Source organism: Salvia hispanica, chromosome 1 (genome assembly GCF_023119035.1).
Source record: "Salvia hispanica cultivar TCC Black 2014 chromosome 1, UniMelb_Shisp_WGS_1.0, whole genome shotgun sequence".
Classification (NCBI taxonomy): domain Eukaryota; kingdom Viridiplantae; phylum Streptophyta; class Magnoliopsida; order Lamiales; family Lamiaceae; genus Salvia; species Salvia hispanica.
The window spans coordinates 1963024-1977780 of record NC_062965.1 but is presented as its reverse complement, the minus strand read 5'-3'; the positions used below and the strand labels follow the sequence as shown (position 1 = coordinate 1977780).

Sequence of the window (14757 nt, the reverse complement as noted above, 5' to 3'; positions counted from 1 at the left end):
TGTTTGTGTGCATCTAATATATTGATCAGATTACTATTAGGTCTGTTGGGATGTTGGAATTTATGGCTATTATCAATATTTAATATTTGGGATTACTAAATTTGACTTTGTCTCGTGTATTCTATGTCGAAAAATCTGATTTTGTGCATCTAATAGTTTGCTTATGCATTTGAATCAAACGATTTCATTTTCTATATAAATAGACGACATTGTTTAACTTGACCATGATGCGATGAGATTAATGCATGATTTTCAATTTATAAAATAAAACTAATACAAAATATGAAAGCGGAACTTAAATTTAACCAATTTTTTTTCAAAAAATGCGACAGGAGTTAAAATAAGACTTTATTTTGGACTAATTGAAATTATAAATGCTGCATATATTTGTAAGTATTGCCGTTTTGTAAGGATATGGTGTATTAGTTATACTAAAATTACAATATAGATTAATATGACAATCTATCATCAATGGGGACCCTTAGATTTAGGAGCAGATTCAACGTGGCAAGCTTGTTTGCCTATGTATCGCAGATTGTTTGTTTATCTTTGATTTCGTATCGCGGATTGCTTGGAACCATTTGTCAAGTTGCTTGTTTATGTATCACAAATTGTTTGCTTATGTATGATAGATTGTTTGGCTAGATTATCATTTTAATTATGGTGTAATCATAATACTCAGATTTCATATTGTTTATTCCTTGGAACCATATACATGTTGTATTGCTTAATTATGTATCATAAATTATTTATCTAGATTATCATTTTAACTATGGTGTGATCATAGTGCTCACCTATGGAGTAATTATAAGAAATACCAACTGAAATTGTGAATTTAGAGTGAAACTATTAAAATATGAAACAATTTAAATTTGAGTTGCACAATAAAACAGAGGCCAGCTAGATTTTGGATTCTACTCATCATTTCATAAAACAATAAGATGGGTGTAATTAAGAGTAAATTATTGGTTAGCTTGTGATTTTAAAGTTTAACTGAAATATTTAATTACCGACTTGACAAATATTTGTATTTCATAATTGTTGAAAATACACTTGTGTATAAAAATACATTGAAGTATTACATTTAAAATCTTATTCTGCCCCCTCTGATTTCGTAGGCAATCAACACGTATATGAACAAACACAATAAGTTTTGTCTGGATTATCTGCGTTGCAAAAGCTCCATTCAAGATGGTTTGGACTAACTGCATTTTGGCAATGTCGAACACAAAAGGATTCTTGATTTGGATCGCATTGAATATCCGTGCCCAATTTGCACGACGCTCCACAAACCAAACAATCTGAAATGGAAAAAAAACAAAGTCATGGCATGCATCTTTCTAAGTACATATTTAAAAATGGAAATCTAATTTTTATACCAGATGCAAGAGCAATGAGGACGGCCATAAACAAAATCGACTTCAAAAATATTGCCATTTTAATTTGAGGTTTTGAATCTAGTGATTGTGTATGATTATGAGACTAATAATTCGTGATGTGATTCGCTTAAATACTAGTTTAGGATATATAGACATTATGAATTAGTTGGATTCTTTTTAACTATTGAGATTACTATTTGGTTTGTTGGGATAGTGGAATTTATGGCTATTATCAATATATAATATAAATGGGATTGATGGATTAAACAACCTTAAAATTAGTTAAAAAAATTTATGAAATTTGAATATGTATTAACTATTTTATGTCGTAAAAATCAGATTGTGTGCATCTAATATATTGAAATTACTAGTATTAGGTTTGTTGGGATAGTGGAATTCATGGCTATTATCAATATTTAGTATTGGCATTGATGGATATAAACAACCTTAAAATTAGTTAAAAAAATTTATGAAATTTGAATTGTCTTGATTATATTATGACGAAAATAATAGTGATTGTGTGCATCTAATATATTGAGAATAATATTAGGTTTGTTGGGATAGTGGAATTTATGGCTGTTATCGATATTTAGTATTGTGATTAATGGATATAAATAAATTTAGTATTGGGAATGATAGATTTAAACAACCTTAATGTTAGTTAAAATTTCTTATGAAATAGTATGAATGTTTTTTGCAACTATTTTACGTTGAAAATATCTGGTTTTGAGCATCTAACATAATTGCTTATGTTTTCTAATCATACGACATCATTTTCTATATAAGTAAACACATCATTTTACTCACCTTAATCGATGCAATGCAAGGAGATCAATGTATGATTTTCATGATTGTTATCATCAAATGCAATTTAACTAAAATAATTTGTTATAATTGAGAATAAATCCAAACACATGCATGTTTATTCTGAGTGATTCTTAAAGTTTCCTGACAAATAGAAATTTGATAAACTCTATGGGTTTCAGTCGATTTTCCTTTCATAGTTTAAACTTTATTATATTGATTCGTTTAAAATTTGGAAATATTATGTTTACACGTCATCGTGTTTTGAATTATTATAAAATAGAGAAGGGAAACTTAAATAAAAGAAAATAAAGAAAATTAAAAATCGAATGGATGAATAAATATAGAAAAAAAGAGATAATATGTAAAAAAGAATAAGATATGAGAGATGAAATATTAGTTAGGCTGTGAATTGCAAGTTACTGAGATTTTTTGTTTAGTTAATGACAAGTACTTTTGCTTCATGAATTGTTGAAACTTTTGAGTACATTATTTATCAGAAAAAAATAATATAAAAATCAAATTGATGTACTATTTCATTGAAACTTTTATAGTTTCATTTTGTCCCCTTAATTTTGATGGACATTCAAACACCACAAGTATATGCACAAACACAATAAGTGTTGTTTACATTATCTGCATTGCAAAAGCTCCATTTATAAGGTGCTGGACTGACTATATTTGTGCATGGTCTAACACAAAATACAATATTATGGATCCCGGGGCATTTAATCGTTGTAGTTTTTCTGCATTCCGTTCCACAAACCCGACAATCTGAAATGTATAAAATAGATCATTTGGCATTCACATTTTTTTCAATAAATGAGAGACTCCTATTGAAGAACAGTGAACAAGTAATCCAAAACATCGCTTCAGATAAGACAAGAGACGAGAAATATAGCAAGTACATATTTAAAAGTTAAATATTATATAAGAGAAATCAATATTATGGAAGTTAAATTTGATACCAGATGCAAGAGCAACAAGGACGGCCAAAAATAAAATCGACTTCAAAATTTTTGCCATTTGACAACTTGTGGTTTTTAAATATTATTCATTTTGGAATTTGATTAAATAATAGTTTAGAACACATCGACTATAGGAATTAGCAACGTTTTAAATATTTTTATTTTCATCAAAACTACTAGATCGTAAGGAACTATCACATAGTGAGGGAAAAAGCCATTTATAGATATATATATATATTGTTCATATTCACATTGATTTAAGGATTAATAAAAAAGTGGAAAGAATGGCAATATTTTGTTTTCCAAAGGAATAAGATCTGTGTGAGACTTCTTAATAAATATGGAAAGAATAGATTTAATACTTATTATTTTTAATTGTGCAGTGATTCGGTGTGAGGATTTGGAATCATCACTATACAAGCATTATCAAGATTATTAAAAGAATCATATTCATTATGAATATTAATTTAGTTAATGATTAAATCTATCGCAATCTCAAATCGTTTTGTTAACTTTATCACAAATCTTTGAACTTTGTTCATTTTATCCAAACCTTTAACAATCATATCAACTCTATTCCATTTTTTTACTCCTTTCACGTACACAGATAGAGATTGAATACCCGATTTCATGCTTAAGTGATGAGGTGTTGAACCACCACATCAACGATATTGGTGGTGCAATTGCACTTTAGATTCCATCTGATAGTTTTGTTTTTTTTCCTATAAAGTTTGTAAATGCAAATCATGCAAGTGTCAATAAGTTATACATGTGAATAATAGTCACTTAAATCATGAAATTTGATCAAATTTTGAAACCAGAATACTACTTCGCTGAGTTTTAAAATGTATTTCATTTTTTTAATCAAACAAAAATATTATAATTATTACCAAAGATGCTATTTTGTAGTACATGAATGATACAATTAAGAAAAAGTTGAAATTTTGTGATTTCATTTTGTTTCATTTTTTTTTCCAAACCTTGTGGGACTGAGTCTCTTGAGTAATATTGCTTCATTGGTTAAATTGACCAGTTGTTGAAGCCATATATAGTCGGGTTAAAGTTCGTTTGGCCGGTCTCAGTCTGCTTACCCTCAATTTCACAATGCTTTGATTATGAAGTCTGAAACCATGTCATTGCCACTAAACTTTGTTTCGATGTGTATATATATTCATGACACGAACGAACTTTTGATCCGTTCGTATTAGGTTAATACAACTAGAGTTGTCAAATATTACCAAACTCCAGTTTCACAATGCTTTGATTCGATGTGTATATATTCATGACAGTACCGACGACCTTTTGATCCGTTCGTGTTAGGTTAATACAACTAGAGTTGTCAAATATTACCGACCCGTCCCAATTCGAGTTCTCACACTAGTCATGTTGGCCCAAGTGAAGCTGGATACAAATTCATTTGACTCCTTTGGTTATAGGATGATTAGACTACATACATTGTTCGTTTTTGAAATGGACAAAATTAAATAAAGACGTTATTGAATTGGAATATTTTGGAAGTGCCACAATTTATTATTTTAAACATAAAAAGGGTGTAGGACTAGAAATTTTTAGTAGTATATTTTTATATTAATGGCACATATTAATTTCAACAACATAAAATATTTTACTCCTTTTAAATGCAAAAAAATAATCGCCCACCGTGGGGCTCGAACCCACGACCACAAGGTTAAGAGCCTTGCGCTCTACCAACTGAGCTAGACGGGCTTGATGTCTTATAAAATCTTCAATTGATTAATAATCTCTCTGTTGTATTCTTTTAATAGAAAGAGTCATTTAATTTAATATGAAAAAACAATATTATGGAAATATACCTCGAGATAAAAGATAAATCAAAGAGTTTTTCCAAGTTCTAGTTAATCACATGTAGTCGCAGTCGTGTGTAAATAGTGTCGTTTGATGATAATCAACATCGAAAACAATGAAACAAGTAATCCAAAATATTCATATACTAGAAGAGATCACAACCAAGAACAGTCCGAAACAGAGGCATCTTGGTCGGGGGCGTCATGTTCATGCTAACGATGTTTGATTTGTTTCTAGGTAAGGTAATTTCATAAATTCGAACACACTGAAGATGAAGTTATGAAAGGTTGAAAATCATTTTGGAAGGTGAATTTCATCGTTCAACTTTCTTCTACTGGTAAGAACACAAACAACAAATCTTAGTAACATAATAATCACACAAAAAAAAGTACGTAAAGTATTTGAATATAAAAAAAGTGCTATTTATAAAGAGCAAGAACCGCACCAATAACAAGTTTTTATTTTCATAAAATTTAGTGATGCAATTGGAGAAGGTAGTGAATAATTCTGAGTTACAAGCTAGCAAATGACATATATTTATTAATTTATAGCCATAAATTCAAATTGTATCTTTTAATTCTCTATTTGTACTAATATTAAATGGTGCAACGAACAAATCAATTGTTAGGAAAATATATTTATAACCTAAATATATTTTATTGGGTGACTTAATCGCATTGCCGACATAATAATATGCATTGTATGTAATGTGTATCAACAAATTATACAATGTTTATTACATGGTAATAAATCCAAACATTTCCCAAAGTGGAAGGTAAATTTAATTATTTTCCCACACTACGGCGGTTACTTCATTTTTTAGTCACGTATTTGAATTGGATGCAAAATTAAGATAATTTAACGATTTTTTCACACCACAATCGACGGTTATATTATTTTTTGGGTGCATTTTCGTAATTAAATTGGTCCAAAGTGGAAGGTAGTTTAATGAGTTTACTTAGGCCATCTCCAACCATTTACGTCAAACTCAAACCCATTTTTGAGTATACGTCACACCAAAAAGTAGTTTTACTCCAACCATTTACACCATCTTTAAGTTTACACTATTTTTGAGTATTTGTCTAACAAAATTTTGGAGTAAACACCATATTTGGTGTTATTCCATTGAAAACCCCAAAAATGGGTTTGAGTTTGATGTACGGTTGGAGAAATTATCTACACCAAAAATGAGTTTTGGTGTACGATTGGAGATGGTCTTATTCTAAATATTAAATAACCGTTTCAATATTGAGAAAAAAAAATGTTAGACTATTAAGAAAATATTGTACATCTTCTTCATAATTTTTTTGGCTACTTTTATATTGTATATAGAAGGTGATTTAATGATTTACTTATTCTAATCAATCGAGAATCATATCAATAATCATTAAGAAAAAATGGTGAGACTATTGAGAAAAAATACGAAAACCTTTTATACTACCTTCCCTTAGTAATAACATCGCCGGTTAATATGAAATCACGGCTACATCATTTTACTAACGGCATTAACATCCTCCCGATATTCATCGCCCTCGCCTCCGTCTCCGCCCTCACCTGCTTCATCCGCAACGAGTCCTTTGCCGAATTCCCCTTCTCTCTCTATGAAACCCTAGAAACCCTAGAAAACCTAGAAATCAAAATAGATGAAAACCCTAATGACAAAGACTGCGATTTGTTCACCGGGAAATGGGTGTTTGATAACGTCACCCACCCTCTCTACATAGAGGATGAATGTCGGTTCTTGTCGTTGCAGGTCACGTGCCTACAAAACGGGAGGAGAGATTCGCTTTACCAGAACTGGAGATGGCAGCCGAGAGATTGCTCACTTCCTAAGTAAGATTCAAAAATAAAAGTTCGGGAAAAAAATCAGAAAATGCTAAATGTTCGTGTATTTACTGGAAAATAATTTCTTGAATATACTATTTTTTTTATGTAATAAATAAGAAAGTATTGAAAGTTCGTGTATTTACTGGAAAATAATTTCTTGAATATACTATTTTTTTAATGAAAAAAAATTCTCATTGCCTAAGTAAGATTACTTAATTTCTTTAATATTTTATTAATTAATTAATTAATTTTGTTGAATTTGGTTTAGGTTTAGGCCAAGATTGTTGCTTGAGAAGTTGAGGAATAAGAGGATGATGTTTGTTGGGGACTCATTGAATCGAAATCAGTGGGAATCCATGATTTGTTTGGTGCAATCTATTGTCCCTCCGGCTCGGAAAAGCTTGAACAAGAATGGTTCTTTGTCCATTTTCAAAATCGAGGTTATTAATTTTTTAGTGTTAATAATAAAATCTATCTCGACTTTCACTACCTTAATCGATTTCTTCTCGAACTTTGAAATTGATCGGTTTCACTAACTAAAACGATCAACAAAATTACCTATATACGTGTGATAATAGTTCTATTTTGATCAAAATTCTAGTATATAATTAATCAGGATAAATGTCATTAACCTAATTATTTGATGTATTTATTGGTCTTTCAAAATATAATTATTGCTATTCAAGTAATGTTTTCATTGTTTCTTTTTATATTTTGATTTGGGTAATGAAGGATTATAATGCCACGGTGGAATTCTACTGGGCCCCATTCTTGGTAGAGTCGAATTCAGATGATCCTGATTCGCACAGCGTTTTGGATCGCATCATCATGCCTAAATCAATCCAAAAACATGGCAACAATTGGAAAAATGTGGACTATCTCATCTTCAACACTTACATTTGGTGGATGAACACCCCCACCATGAAAATTCTGTAAGTTACTTTATAAAATCATGAAGTTTGATTGAATTTTGGTTCGTCCGGCACATGTCAATTTGAATGATAAAACCCAAAGTTTCAAAATTTTATTAATTGTCTCGTGATATCATTTTTTAATGCAAAAAATCGATGCTAAATTGGTTAAAGTTTTGGGGTTATCAATGAAAAGTGAGGTAAATGTGCAATGACGAAAAAACATGGATGACTAAAACGATGTCGTTTTGGGCTTAAGAAACTAAAATGAATGGCCCAAATTTGGTCAAATGAGATGATTGAGAAATTTTGAAACTTCATTATTTGTTCGTCAAATTTCATCAAAGTTCATGATTTTATAAGCAATTAACCCTTCAAGCATATCTGTAACGATGGAACAAGCACGTGTGGACAAGTGTAGTGCGAGGGTCCGCTGAAGCACCTTCGGCATAATATAATAATGACATGATTTCAATGCTCAATTAGTAAAGCAGAACATAGATAGATAGATGAAGTTAGCTGAGTATAATTAGTGGAAAATGTGATCCATCTTACTAGAGAGAAAAATGTTGTCAAAAATAGAAGCGGGACTATTTTTATGGGATAACGAAAATGGAAAAAAATAGTGTCGATTTTTATGGGACGGGTGAGTATTTATTTGGTGAAGTCTTTTTTTGTCATAAAAAAAACTAATCATATGCCCTCACCCCTCGAAACAGGCGAGGATCGTTCGCCCAGAACTCGACCGAATACGACCAAGTTGAAAGACCGGCCGCCTACAGAAGCGTACTCGACACGTGGTCGCAATGGGTCGACCAAAATGTAGATCCAAACCGCACCAGAGTTTTCTTCATGAGCATGTCGCCTACTCACAACAAGTAATTAATTTAAACTATATTTATTCCATCTAACATAATATGATGTAATTAATTAATTAATTAATTATAATAGGGGCACGGATTGGGGCAGCACGGAGGGCGTGAAATGCGCTAAAGAAACGGCGCCACTTGTCGACACCGCGGCGGCACTGGACATGGGTGTGTACCAGAGTCTGTTTGCCGCGGTGGCGGATGTGACGGGCACGATGAGAGTGCCGGTGAGCTTCCTCAACATCACCCGGCTGTCAAAGTACCGGAAGGACGCGCACACATCGCTGTACACGACCCGACACGGTAAGATTTTAACGGCCGAGGAGAAGGCGAATCCGGCGAAGTTCACAGACTGCATACACTGGTGCCTGCCCGGATTGCCGGACACGTGGAACGAGCTCCTTTATGCTCGGATCATTTCCGATTCTTGACCGTTGACGGACTTCTGTAGATTTTTTTTTTAATTGCTACTTCGTCAGTCATAAGGTAAGTCAGATATTACACTTTCCTTTTTAGTTTAACATAAAAAAGGATGTTACATTTTTTTTAGTAATAATTCTCTTTCATATTAATATGTTGAAATATATTTATCTCTCTATTTACCATACATTACCTCCTATAAAATCCCGTGTCATCACTCAAATACAATATTTACCTCGGGAGGGAGAGATTAAAATAAAATATAAAAAATAGAAAAAAATAAAAACTTGCTGTGAATGGGATGGAAAAGAAATGAGATTGTAAGTAATTGATTTTTTCGATTTTGGGTATAAAAGAATTTGTCGGCCCAGTTCCGAATTTAATTGTTTGGGCTTTTAAATCAGTAGCCCAGAATAATTTCTTGGGCTAGTTTAAAATTAAATTGTTGAGCCCAGGTAAGTTCATCTTTTCATAATAAAATCTTTGGATTAATTTAAGGAAAAATGAGATGAAATCTCCATAAGTAAGATTTTAGGGATGAGAACAAATTTTTGTTTTGACATCAAGTATTAAGAAATCAATCTCCGAATTAATTGTAAATCAAATCTAAAATTGTGTGCATGTCTATCCCTGATATTGTTTCAATGCGAAATACATCTCATTTTATTATAATCGATGTATGCGATTTAAATATCCATCCAATTATTTTTATTTTCAATAAATATATCAAATATTCTACTAAATCATTTGACTCATATTCCATAATAAAATTAATACTATATGAAAGTGGAACTCACACTTGGCCAACTATGTTCACATTCCAGACTTTTTAATTGGGGTGAAAATTTCATAATAAACAAATACATAACACACAACAAAAATAGATTGTATATATATAAAGAAACAGAACAAGTAGATCAAATTACAATGATAGAACTACAGAATATAAACTACCTAAGATCTATAAAAAAGAAACAGAGTGAGTACAGTAAAAGAATTGCAATGGTAAAAATACAAAATAGAGAAACGCGAGTCTATTAGTTGGAGAGAGAAAGGTATAAATTTGTAAATTGCAACTCAATACTACTTTAAGAAGCTAATTATTTTCGGATATAGTTGCATCACCTTGTTCCGGGCTGGGGCTACTACTAGCCCGCACTCCGGCACCACAAACAAATGCACAATCACAATAAGGATTGTTTTCTTTATCTATTTTGCAATGGCTCCATTGATAAGGTGCTGGTTCAACTACTTTCATGCATTCTCCGCGACAAATTTCAGGATTGTTTGGGTCACATTGTGCGGGATGATATTTTCTGCACACCGCTCCATGAACTAAACAATCTGAAACGAGTAAAAAAAAGAGTCGTTCAAATTATATTAAAAGTATGACTTGAGATAATAAACATTTGAATCGAGATGTTCCAAATGTTAAAAATTTGGGCATCTACAAGACTGATTTAATGCATATGACTATTTTTCGATTGCCCAATTAAAATGATTCACTAAAGATTAAGTTTGTGCTAAAGTGTATTTAATTTGTTTGGAATTAAGTGTCTATACCATATGTCATTTTCTATTTATTGAGGGATCGAATAGAAATAAAAGAATCTTATATGTTTTATAAACATAAGCTAGGTTATGGTCCCCACGCGTTAGAAGAATGATTCGATATCCCTATATATTATGAAAGATCCATAATCATCGTAAAGCAATTCTGTCATTCAATTCAATATGGATCAATCTTTCTCCCGTTGTTAGTGGCTAATCATCACAGAGAGGTCTATGGAATTGTTCATTAAAATTATTTCACATTTTCAATTTTTCTTCCCTCATCAGTGCACAAATGAGTGTATTGGTGTTGAACATTTTTGAAAAACTTATCTTAATAAAAGATGCCATATTGAGCATCGCCAAAAGGTCTGAAAATAGAATATAAAATAATGAAATTTCAATATTTCTTGATTGTCTCATTTGTGTACAAACAACGTCGTTTGGTGATGCCGCTCAATACGACGTTGTTTCAATCAAAAGAAAAGAGGGAGGAAAAGAAGATTAAAAAATGTTTATTTATGTTTTGAGCATTACCACAAGACATTGTTTTTATATGAATTTTACATGATTCTGATTTAAATGACAAAACTTGATACCTGACGCAAGAGCAACAAGGACGACGATGAATAAAATCAACTTCAAAAATTTTGCCATTTTGAGATTTTGAATCCTGTGATAGTATGAATATGAGACTAATAATTAGTTGGGTTCTTTTTAACTATTGAGATTAGATTTGTTGGGATAGTTGAAGTGGAATTGGTGGCCATTCAATATTTAGTATTGGGATTGATGGATATAAAATAAAATTAATTAGTAAAAAAAGGCATGAAGTTATGGCCATTACAAATTATTTAGTAAAGGAATTGATGGATATAAATAATTTTTAAAAAGAGGAATGAAGTTTGAATTTGTTCAAAATTAAAGTCCAAAAAATCTTATCATTTTGTGCATCTAAATAATGCCTATATACTGCTTTTCTATATTTTTTTTTCCTCAGAACTATTAGATTGTAAGGATTGTGCGATAAAAAGCCAATTAAAGAAATAATGTTAATATATATGTTAATTTAAGAGTACTTAATAAATATTGAAAGAATGGTACCATTTATTTTCTTAAGAATAAATTTTAAACTGCCACATTGTAAACTGCTTAATAACATGGAAAAATGGATTTCATAATCATATTTATTGTTTAATGATTCGGTTTGAAATACGATGTGCTCTGATTTGGGCCTCTTTAATTTTTCTTGAGGGGAGGGGGATTTGGGCTGCAAGAATTAAATAGGAGAACCATTTGTGAAATTAACATCTTCGTTTAATTTACTGTTTTCAAATATAAAGGGATTGGCTTTATTTTATGAAATTTTGTGATTTAAATACTCCCTCGGTCCAAAAAAAAATAGAGCACAATTACCATTTTTGGTCATCCACAAAAAATAGAGCACATTCATTTATCCAAAGTTTTCAACAAATAATAACCCTATACATCATTCTACTAAACTACTTCTCACTTACTTTTTCTCCTTCTCTCTTATTTTTTTCCCTTCTTTCTTTCTTTCTTTTCCAATTTTACATTAAAACTCGTGTTATACACAAATTGCTCTATATTTTGTGGATGGAGGGAGTATCTATTATCATCCTTATAAATCGCGAGATAGGTGGTAATAAATTTAAATTCATTGTATGAATTTAAAAAATTACTCCCCTGCTTTGACTTCATGACTCGTGGTTATTAAGTGGTGTGAGAGTCTATCCCAAATATAAACATACATATAGTTTAATTAAGTGGTGTGAGAGTCTATCCCAAATAATAAACATACATATAGTCTAATACTTCCTCCGTCCCATTAAAAATGTAATATTTGAAAATTGGCACGAATATTTATATAGTAATGTTTTATAAGTTAATGAAATGAGAGTAAAGTAAGAGATATGAAAAAAGTAGAGTCAGAGATATTTCAATTTTAGGAAATGTTTCATTTTTAATTGGACCGAGGGAGTATATAATTTACATTGGTTAAGTTGTGATAAGTTAATTGAGACTTTTTGTTTGGTTCTGACAAATATTTTTGTTTAATGAATTGCCAAAACTATAAAGTATTCATATTTCACTAAATAAGTGGGCATATTTATGCATTATTATTATAAAAAATACATTGAAGTATTATATTTAGTTTTTTTATGATTTTATTTTGGCCTCTTCATTAGTGGCAGGTCCAGACTTTTAATTGAACTATGAATTTCATACAAAAAAAAAAATATTTAAAATATTATTATGTTACAACGACAATTTTATATATGCAAAACTCAATCTTACAACAATATTCACTTTTAAATCACATATACTAAAATTCAAAGTAATATTTTAATAGCACAATTAAAATAAAAATACATATTACATACAAATAGTAAAAAAATGTAAACTCTCTAATAGTCTAAAAAATAAATAACGATGGTGAATTACATTTTCGATTTCTTACCGAAATTAATTATAAATAAAATAAATTGTAACTCACTAATATCTAAAATAGAAAAAACATATATTATGTAAATTATAACTCAATATTACATTAAGAAGCGATTTATTTGGGGTATAGTTGTACCACCTTCTTATGAGCTGGGTCCGTCATCACCATACTTATTAGGGCAAACATATGCACAAACACAATGAATATTGGTTTTATCATCTGCATTGCAATGGCTCTTTTGTAGATTTTTTGGATTAACTACTTTCATGCATTCCCGGTCACAAAATTGAGGTTCCTTTGAGTAGCATTGAATGGGATATTGTTTCTTGCACACCTCTCCATGAACTAGACAATCTGAAACGAATAAAAAAAATTCATTCAAATTAGTGTAGTAAGTATATGAGAATCCAAGATTGTACTATGTCTGTCCAATGAAAATAGGAACCTTTTCCTTTTCCGCCCGCCCCAGAAAAATAGCATGTTTACATTTATGAAAGTTCTGTCCAACTCATTACTCATATACATCAATTTATATCGTGATGTACATGTTAGAAATTTGAGCTTCCACGTGACTAATTTAATGTATATGACTATTTTTCAGTTGTTCAATTAAAGATCCATTAAAGATTAAGTTTTGTTAAAGTGTATTTAATTTATTATGGAAAAAGTGTTGATACCATATGAGATTGTCTATTTGTTGAGAGACCGAATAAAAATAAAAGTTTGAATAAGTATAAGCTAGAGTTATCAAAAGAACGATTCGATATCTCTATACTCTCTCTACATACTATTGTGATGAATTTCTCTGATCGTTTAAAAGATCTATAACCGTTATAAAGCATTTCCGCCATTCAATTCAATGTGGATCAATGTAGCTTCCGTTCTACAGTTTCTCCATTTTTCTTGACTAATCATCATAGAAAAATTTATATAATTGTTCATTCAATTATTTTAACATCAAACATTTTGGCCAATTCCTTGTGATTGAAAAGTGAAACGGAAAATTAAAGTAACACATTTTCAATTTTTCTTCCCTCATCCGTGCACACATGACATCTTTTGGACTTGTACATCTCCAAACAATCTTTCTAACGAACGATATCATATTGAGCATCGTCAAAAAGTTTGAAAAAGGAATATTAAATAACAAAATTTAAATATTTCTTGATTTTTTCATTCGTGTACAAACAACGTCGTTTGGTAATGCTGCTCAATGCTACGTTGTTTCATTAAAAAGGAATAATGAGGAAGAGAAAATGAAAAAATGTTTATTTTAATGAAACGGTGTTGTTTTGAGCATTACCAAAACACGTCATTTCACACTAATTTCACCTGATTTAAATGACTATTATCGCATATCAACTTGATACCTGATGCAAGAGCAACAAGGACGACGATGAATAAAATCGACTTCAAAAATTTCGCCATTTTGAGGTTTTGAATCCAGTGGCAGTATATGAATATGGGATTAATAATTTGTTATGGAATTCACTAGTTTTGGACATATATATATCTACCTTATGAATTAGTTGGGTTCTTGTTAACCATTGAGATTAGGCTTGTTGGGAAAGTGGAATTAATGGCCATAATCAATATTTTACTATTGGGATTGATGGATATAAACTATTTTAAAATTAGTAAAACAAAGGCATGGTTTGGATTTGATGGCCATTATCAATGTTTAGTATTTGGATTGATGGATATAAACAATCTCAAAATTAGTAAAAAAATTAG

General features: G+C 30.6%; 1 protein-coding gene, 2 long non-coding RNA genes and 1 other non-coding gene across 4 annotated transcripts; 1 reads left to right on the top strand and 3 right to left on the bottom strand.

The window, feature by feature from the left end:
• Positions 1–4803: 4803 nt before the first annotated feature.
• On the bottom strand, positions 4804–4876 carry TRNAK-CUU. The gene has a single exon. It is a non-coding gene; the product is annotated as a tRNA-Lys (tRNA).
• A 1570-nt stretch (positions 4877–6446) lies between these two features.
• LOC125212821 (xylan O-acetyltransferase 1-like) lies at positions 6447–9013 on the top strand. Its single transcript, XM_048113087.1, has 5 exons — positions 6447–6808; positions 7071–7242; positions 7535–7734; positions 8433–8591; positions 8665–9013. Exons 1-5 carry the CDS (start codon positions 6447–6449, stop codon positions 9011–9013), a joined length of 1242 nt encoding a protein of 413 aa, XP_047969044.1.
• Positions 9014–9867: 854 nt separating this feature from the next.
• On the bottom strand, positions 9868–11245 carry LOC125204880. Its single transcript, XR_007173656.1, has 2 exons — positions 11153–11245; positions 9868–10346 (listed from the first exon to the last, which is right to left on the bottom strand). It is a non-coding gene; the product is annotated as an uncharacterized LOC125204880 (long non-coding RNA).
• A 1656-nt stretch (positions 11246–12901) lies between these two features.
• LOC125204875 lies at positions 12902–14531 on the bottom strand. The gene is made up of 2 exons (XR_007173654.1): positions 14394–14531; positions 12902–13377 (listed from the first exon to the last, which is right to left on the bottom strand). It is a non-coding gene; the product is annotated as an uncharacterized LOC125204875 (long non-coding RNA).
• Between the last annotated feature and the right edge of the window lie 226 nt (positions 14532–14757).